Source organism: Chiroxiphia lanceolata, chromosome 1 (assembly GCF_009829145.1).
Source record: "Chiroxiphia lanceolata isolate bChiLan1 chromosome 1, bChiLan1.pri, whole genome shotgun sequence".
Classification (NCBI taxonomy): domain Eukaryota; kingdom Metazoa; phylum Chordata; class Aves; order Passeriformes; family Pipridae; genus Chiroxiphia; species Chiroxiphia lanceolata.
In genome coordinates, this window is record NC_045637.1 from 91,165,052 (window position 1) to 91,174,149 (window position 9,098).

Here is a 9,098-nt window from a genome sequence, read left to right on the forward strand (position 1 = left end):
TGGATCCAGTCCTGATTCATCATTCCAAATGAAAACTGAAATGCATACACAGTACATTCATACACAGAACAACATGACTTGTCACACAAAAGTATTGCAGCATATGACCACATTTTTAAGTTATTTCACCTGAAGACAAGAGAGAACCAAGCTCTCAAACATGTCTGTTGTTAATGAAACCATTGTCCAAAACTGAAGGCAGGGCAAGAACTTCAGCCACTGAGTGGCAAGTTAGGCCTATGGGAGGAACACACAAAAACTGGCATCTAGAAGAATTCCAAACACTTGCTCAAATTTTACTAAAACATCAACATTGCTGGTAATACTTATTTCCCAAGATACTAACAAGATGAGAACAAACCAACTATCCAAGCTATGTAGTCATGCAAAATATTAGGCTTCTTTATTCAGTATTTAAGTTATTCTGAATATACAAACAATTAGCCAGAATGATAAAGTGAGAATAACCAGTATTTGTACTTCTGCAGATTTACACCCATAACACATTTCAGTTAATGTTTTCTGCATGCTTCTGGAACGTATTCAGTTGTTTTGCTCTGCATTATATGCAAGAAATAGATGAGTGCTTTCACTCCAAACAGAAGCAAAAAAAGTTACCTTTCATTAGCATGATCTGTACTGTTCATGGCTGCAAAATTATTTACACATGGTGGTTCACTAACACTGCAGTGTAACATACCCTTCCCGGAGGAAAAAAGTAGCTATTGTTTCACCTCTTCCTTAGCGTGGACAACTGAAGTAAGTGACAATGCTTGAGACAGTCATGCAAAAAACTTTTCACATTAACATTGTGATAAAATACTTAAAAGGTGAGGAAATATGATCTGTGAAGCAATTATAAAAGACATGATAACCACTGCTGATCTCTCTTTCTGCACACATGGCAATTTAATTAACATGATTTGCCTTGCTGTCTAATACTGCAGTTCTCTTCCTCCTTTATCCTTTGACAGGCAATGGCCTGGAAAACAACTTGATTTTCTAGTTACCTGCCAACATCCAAAACTGTAGGAGCAACATTTCTTTTAAGGTGGAATATTTCTAGGTATCAGCTTTCCACAGACTGATGAACAGAACAGCTCCTTTCTGCAGTTAAAGCAGCCACTTTCTGTCTCATCGATCAGAAGTTAATACTCCCAGATTTAATACATATTGTCTCTCCCAAACTTCTTTGGCATCTATGAAAACTCCAATATTTTGAAGGTAGCTGCTGGCATCATACAGGAGCCATACATTTTCTTTAGCTTCTGAATCAGTTCCCATTTAATTAGGGCAAAAGATTCCGATAGACACCTCAATTTCAGTTCTGGGGTAGGTTTTTATTCTCTGGGGGTGGGAGGGGATCTTCAGAACCAGTCTGGAAATCTCATCTTTTGGTATCATCTGACTCCATTTCTTCTGACCACAATAGTTCCTGCTACAATATCATAGGCTGTTCTGTTGTGCTGGAAAAACAGCAGTGTAATAAATGCAGGAAAAAATGATGCAATAGAAAAATTCTTGATCAAAGCTCGTACTGTGGACCTGAAATGAGAATAGAACATTCAGTGCCTTATTTTCACTTTTCTGCTTATGTTAGTAATTAACTTCCAAGTTTAGTGCCTCAGTTTTACATGGTACAAAGATCAATCTCTAGAGGAGATTGTACCACCTAAACTGAAAAACATTCAATGTGATTGAATAATTACCATTTTATTCTTAGATCCCATAATCTGACAATAGCTCTTGCAATCAAATTATTGCAAAGGTCAACAATAAAACAATGGTGTTATTTCCTCCCAAATCACGTGTTTTCAACACTATTAATTAGTCTGAGTGCAACGTGACCGAGCCAAGAGGACTTACGTTGTCATACTGACATTAGAGGATGGAATGACTAACACTCGGCTGGGCGCAATAAGTACAGATGTGTCACATGTCACAACTCGCAGTCCAAGCAAGAATTTCCCTGGGGTTGCTCCACCTGCTCCCCAAATACAGATTATCTGTAAAAGAAAGGTTATTTCAATTCCACACACCACCATGTGGTTGATAGGTCTAGCAAACTTGGTTATCCTCAAAACTACGGGGATGTCATAAGCTTCAACATAATCCAAAATACTGTAAAGAGGATTTACTTTATAGGTCTACGGTGACAGAATTTTTTTAAACCATTTCTTCAACAACTGACAACTATTAATTATAAGAGTTAGTGTTTATGAGTACTTACCTCATAGAAGCAGACTAATAACCTGTAGATGAGAGCTACTATCATCATTTTCTGCAAATCTTCCATGGATGTATCTTCATCTATTTCCTCTATGATATAATGCATGGCAAATTTAGAGATGTCCCTGTGCAAAATAAAACTGAACTTCAAAACCGTCCTCTCAATACCAACGTTACCCCTTTAATACTACAATTCACTCCTTCAGTTCTGGTACCAGTAGAAGAAAAAAATCTCCTTGGCTCTCTGATACTAAACAAGCCATTAAAATTCAGAACACTAGGTTTCCTTCCAAGTTGCTGCCCAGATTGTTTTGTCTTTTTCATTACGAAAAGATCATTCTTTATTACCACTTTTGCACAATGGTATCCCTGGGTAGTGAGCTGCAGAATTGTTCTGAAAATTCTCACACTTCTTGGGAGATAAACAGTTTCTGCAGGTGATCATCTGACTTTGTATAAATAGAAGGTCTCCAAGCCTCTTCCTTACAGAAACTCTCAATGAAAAAGAACACTTCTCTACAAACACAAGGGAGAAGCTGCAAGTCTCCCTAAGCAAGCAGGGAAGCCCTATATCATCTTTGCATGATCAGTGTTCCTCATTCTCAGCAGTCTTTACTGCTCACCATACTCTACTGGAGGAAGGCACTTTGCTTTAAGTTAAAATCTTCCTGTTGCATACCAATCAAAACCTTCTGGTTTTTATCCTAACAGAGCTATGTGAAGCATCCATTTTGAGTTAATAGCATATTTTCGCAAGATAAACTCCACATATTCAACCTTCTTATCTGACACCTGGAATGTATATACTTGCAACATGTATTTAGGCAAGAGCTTTCCACTCATGCATCTGAGACTCACATAAAAACGTGTAGTCCCACTTCCAAACAGTCCATCTTATATTTGTACCACTTACCCTCCCCTCTTTATTCAGACTTAAGGAATTAAGAAAACAGTGAAGCACAACCTGCATTTCCCTTCAATACAGCTTTGACCTGAAGTGTCTTTCTTGAGCCTGAGAGGAGGTATTTTTTTCATGACAACTCAGCCTGACCTCAACCTCACATCTCATAAGCAGAACCATCCCCCCGCCAATGTTTCTCTGAACTTCCTTGTAAGCAACTTCCTGGCTCTCACAAAACCAGTAATATTGAATGTGCTGGAAATTACACCTTCACCACTTTACAGAAGCAATTACACATAGTTGTTCCCCATCTTTCCAGTACTTCATTTTGTATCATTATCAGCCTACTAAAACCAAAATGGAAACACAAGCTGTCAGCTTACAGTTGGAGGTTTTGGCAACTAAAGAGAACTGAGATTTTGGCATTTTAATTGCTGCTTATCTGAACAAAAACCACTGGTAGTTTACACTGACATATTTATTGTTTTGGATTTGACTCTCTTTCACACACCTTTCAAGCTGCAATTAAAGGTGCCTGGAAAATGTTACCTGTATAGTATCACTTTATGGTCAATCAATGTCTGGATGGCTCTTGAGCAGAAAGCTCGAGTTCTGAAATGTGTTTGCACAGGAATGCAATTACTGACTACACCAACTACTGACTACTCATCTCTTAATCAGACCAAAATATTTGATTACCCCAACCCAAACCAGAATAACGGAGTTGAGGAATAAGATAGCTACAGTTAAAGAAGCAGATAAAAAAAAAAAGTCTTTGAGGAAAAGTATTACGTCTGTGTACAGAAATGTAAAATGAAGAATCTTTCAGTCTAGTGCACACACAGTGTTTAATTGTACTTTTTAAGAACCCAAATTTACACCCAGTAAAGCCTGCAGTGCGCTAGCATTCCTAGCAATGAGGCTGCATTTTCAAAGTACATACATATCTGATGCATGATCAGATTTTTTTTGTGTGTGGGTTAGCATTGTTTAGCTCAGAAATCTAAAAACACAGCACCTTAGAAGATGCTATGAAGGAAATTAACTCCATCGCAGCTAGATCCAGTACATTTTTAAAAGCTGTTTAAAAAGACAAGTTTATTTGTCAACGTTTTTTCTTTGAAAAATATAAAGGACTTTTTAACAATCTTGCTATTGCCCACCCCTAAATAAGTATGCAAGTCTACTCTGTCCTTAGTAAGGAGTTTGTGAGCCTATACACCTGTACAAGTTTTTTGTTTCCATCAGCTGACCCAAAAATCAGGATGTATTTAAAAGGAGGTTAACCCAGTGGTGCTTTTTCCTCAACTTCTGTCAGTTATTCAATGCCATCATATGCCCAAGCGTACCATAAATACAACCTGACACCTCAAAGAGCATGAAAAGCTTAAAGCTGTAAACAACAAAGCTTTAGACTGTTAAACTTACTTTATTCCACTGAGGTGCATAATACTTAAAATGATGGTTGCCTTTATAAAGAACAGAATAAAAAAATCCACCATCTCTGCTATGAACCTGTGTGCCAACGAAGGGATAAGGAACTCCCGACCTGTAACAGAAATAGTTAATATTACCCAGATTTTACTGTACTAACACAGTTAACACTATCATCCAAAGAACACTCTACATTAACCTTTCTGCAAGTACATAATCAAGATCTTGATCTTAGCTCACATCTTCTTCAAGAAAATTTTTTTAAACATACATTTTTAGAAGTTATCTGAATTGTTTAAATTGAGTTAAAAGAGCCTTCTTAAATTAAATTCTTTCAACCTCTGAGTCCCCTCATGATAAGGATTACAGGCAAAATCATACTCTGCTAAAGAACTGAAGTACACTGAAGAAGCATCAATTTTTGTGTTCTTTTGTTTAGAACAGCCTCGTTGAGAAGTAAGTCTGAGAGGTCAGATAAAAGAAAAATTAGATCTTAGATCTACACAATTCTTCTATTGCTCAACAGCAAGGCTTCCATGTGCACCAAGTACCAGCTCTAAGAGTAAACCACAGCATATTGTCCCCACTCAGACACAAACAGGAGCGGATGAAAATATTAGTCATACTTGACATAAACATTCCTATAGACTACTTATGAAAAAGCACAGCGAGCTGCTCTCCACCCAGCCAGAAAATGTAACACGTTTCTCCTGTGTTAATTGGTAGAGTACAAATGGGCACAAAGTAAGTAGTAGCAGTTACAAGCTCTTGTTGCTAATGCTACCTCAGGTGATAAAAGCAGACAAAACATTAAAGAGCACCTTAGAAAGTTTCCAAGGACTTCTACTGCAAAACAATTTCATCTGGACCCAGCTACCACCCCTCTATTTCTCAAAGGACAAACACGACTCTCACATGGAATCTGCAAGGACTCACATCAAACTTTACAAGTACTACTAGATTTAACCTACAGGAAATAGTGACTGGGTTTGATACTGTTTCTGAGAACACCTACTCCCACACACAGGGAAACAAAAAAAGAGGAAAGAAAATCATTCCAATTTCAAAAAACATAATCAAATTTCACTTGGAATAAGCCTCCACAGTCCAGCTGCTAAGACTGATCCTGCCAATCCTGGCCCTGTGAGCTATTAGAGCCAAGCCAAAAACCCACAGCGCTCAGGCGCTTTCTAAGTGGGGTAAGTAGAATCAAGCAGAGATTAGGTAAGAGCCAGCTCTTATTTAACATACCTTGGTTTATATATCTTCGTTTCATACCTGCTGCACCAATAATACCTCTGCATCTATAGTATCAAGTAGCACGACTCATATATAATACTAAAATTCCATTCTCATTGTCAAAGCCTGCCCAAGTTGTCCATTAAATTCTAAGATTCTTCAACTAAGGCAAGTGGGAGCATAGCCAGTCTCCCAGTTCTGGCCTGAGCACACAGCAACAGGCAAAAGCCTTCATATGCTCTGTTAAAAGCAGCACCTTTGTTGAAGTTAGTGGCAGAGACTCACTTGAATAAATTAAATTCAGTGACTGCATAAGGAAGAAGCTATGTGGGGCTAAGAAGATAAATATTCAAATTTTGTTAAACTGCATTACATTAAGAAACCTTGGCAACCCTTAAGACTCCGGCAGATCTACACTGCAGTGCTTCAAGATGTTCCTCGTATTAGAAATCCACTATTTTGCCAAGAGTTGCTGTTTGCTCGGCAAGGACAGCCAAATGCAACATCCATCCAGCTCAAAGTATAGGATTTTACATCAAGATTAGTACTAAAGATGTGTTTGCGCCAGTCAGCCACAGGGCAGCTGCGGCTTGGATGCACTTTTTGCCCTACTGTTCCCAGCAGATGAGCAGTAATCTCCTGCAGTAAGGCAGGGACGGGCAAGGCGAGGATGTGTCTGAAATCCTGACGACCTGTGCTGTTAATAGTGGTGCTCTGACACACACCGGCAGGCAGACCGAAGTGGAAGAGGCAGTTAACAATCCCACTTTTTGACATCCCAGTTTAAAATCTGCAACATTAACATAAGCTGTCACTTGTTTCAGCTTATGTAAGCACATTGGGCTGTAAACTGCAGTGGCACAGGGACGGATACACGGCCTGCCCTGCTGAGCCTGCTGTGTGGGCAATAATCTACAGCAGGAAAGAAGGAGCAGTAATCACTTTAGCTGTTCCAGATATATCCAGCTGCAATCTGAAGCCAAAGCATGGGCACAACAGTCGTTGTTTATAATTGTATTGTACCACTATATCCCCCACACAGTTCCCTTAAGAAGGCCAGGTGTTGCAACAGTATGTAGTATTCCAAATAACCATGTTCAGCAGCATGAAATGCTATTGAAGCCTTAAATTACCTTTAACACATGGAATTAGCTCCTGAAAAACTAGGTAAAAATCCAAGAATAATCAGTCTAGCCTTTGTCTATCTCCTCTTTTCTAAGGACTGGCAATACGTGTTTATAAGCAATCTGTAACTCAGAATCAGAGCACAATTACAGAAAATACTACTTTGTGTTATAACTGTGTTTAAGCAACATCTGCTCAAAAACATAAGAAAGAAGCCAGTTCAGAAGCTAGATCCCCTTCCCCTCAAAAGAAGGGAAAAGGAACTAAAAACATTTTTCAAACACACACAGTCACTGAGCTTATAAATAATTTTACAGATCAGTAATGTCGTACTTTGCCCTGCAGAAAGAAAGGAGATCCGGCTTTTCTCCAAAGTCCTTCAGCAGTGCTCTGTTCCACAGTCTCCTACCATTACTTGAGGTGTTATGGAACATTCAGGGAATGTCACTTATATGTTCCTGGACTTGTGAGAAAATGTTGGGGCTCCAGGTTTTACCTGTGACGTGATCAGAGCAAGTTTGCCTTACTCTTGAACAAATATAAACAGAAGGCCTGCTGTGCACCGCCTTCAGTATTTACAGCTGTAACAGACTTCTGTTTATCTCCTGCCGCCAGCTTGTTCACTGCAGGCGTGTTTTCACTTCTCTGCTTCGATTTCATTAAATGATTTTATTTGGGTCCCTAGAGCCTGCTATAACCGGTAAAGTTAGTTTAGATTTCATCATCTAAACAGGCTGCTTATAAATCTTAGATGCATTACAAGCCCGTGACGGCAAGTTTCACTAGAAATTAAAAAAAACTCCTTCGTATCCACACAAACATCTTACAATCACTGAAGTTGTTGTACATGCAAGTCAACCCTCCCAAACTTGGTTCAAGTTACGGATCGAGTTCTGGATGTACCACCTCGGTATCAGGGCTGTCACCCTGTGTCCCAAACCCGCTCACGGGCCAAGTTCTGGCTTCACCACCTCGGCTTCAGGGCTGTCACCCCGTGTCACAGCCACACGCCCGGGCCCGCCGCACACGGCGGCGCAGCGACCCCCAACGTCGCACACCCCCGGCTCCCGTCTCCAAACCCCGATTCCTGGGGCTGCTCACCTTTCTCCCTAGCCCCTGCCCTACTCACCTGCCGGCCGCCCCGCGTCCCTGGGGGCAGCGCTGCCGCTGGTGCCGGCGGCGCTACCGGAGCCCGCCCTGGGCACGGGGGACACCGCGCCCGCCGCCCCCGGCCAGGCTGGGGCGGCCGCACCGGGGGCGCGGGGTCCCGTCCCGGCGGGGGCCGCGTGTGCGGGCGGCGGAGCGAAGAGGTAGAAGGGGCTGTAGTAGTAGGCGGCGGCGCTGGCGTTGGGTGGGGGCGGCTGCGCGGCGGCGGCGGCGATCAGGGCGGGTGGGCAGCCCTGCCAGCCCAGGTACCCGCAGTACGAGTCCCACAGCCACTGGTGTACGCGTCGCGCGTATTCCGCCGCGCTCAGCGGCTTCGCCCCGCCGCCTTCCGGAGGGGAACGCGGCGGCGCTGAGGACGCGGCGGCGGCAGTGGCGCTGGCTTTGTCGTTGTCGCTGGTGTTGTCCTCCCCCCCGGCGGTGCTGCCGCCCTCCGCCATCGCCGCCGCCCCAGCGCCGGCCCGGCCGCGCTCCGCCGCCGCCTCCTCCATCGCGGCGGGCACCGAGCGCTCACCGCGCGTGCGCGGGGGAGGTGCCGCGCCTCTCCCACTTGGAGGGGCGGAGGGGGGAGGAGCAGCACACAGCCTGGCGCGGAGCCCGCCACGCCCGGAAAGAAACAGCCTTTCCTCCCCTCCTCCCCCCGACCTGCATGTGAAATGGTATCGCCGGGCGCTTTGGCGGACGCGGCTGCCCGGGGTGAGGCGCCCCTGAGGCGGCGGCCGCCCCGCCCAGCAAGGGGTCTGCGCAGTCGAGGGATTCTTATACATTATTTTCCTGTCTAAATGTTGCTTATTTTTATTTTCTTTTTTTCCCCCTTCATCTCCCTTTTTTCATCGTTCTCCTTATCACATAATCATGTGATCTGGAAAAAAAAATAAAATCACAGAATCAGTTTAGGTTGGAAAAAACCTCTGAGGTCATCGAGTCCAACCTACGATCAAACATCGCCGTGTCAGCTAGACCATGGCACTGAGTGCCACGTCCAGTCTTTCCTTAAGAACCTTCA

General features: G+C 42.9%; 1 protein-coding gene across 1 annotated transcript; it reads right to left on the bottom strand.

Moving 5' to 3' along the window:
• Positions 1-378: 378 nt before the first annotated feature.
• On the bottom strand, positions 379-8,589 carry FAM8A1 (family with sequence similarity 8 member A1). Its single transcript, XM_032678616.1, has 5 exons — positions 8,058-8,589; positions 4,559-4,679; positions 2,231-2,354; positions 1,867-2,006; positions 379-1,545 (listed from the first exon to the last, which is right to left on the bottom strand). The coding sequence occupies exons 1-5, from the start codon at positions 8,581-8,583 to the stop codon at positions 1,401-1,403; spliced, it is 1,056 nt and encodes a 351-aa protein (XP_032534507.1). The 5' UTR covers positions 8,584-8,589; the 3' UTR covers positions 379-1,400.
• Positions 8,590-9,098: the final 509 nt, after the last annotated feature.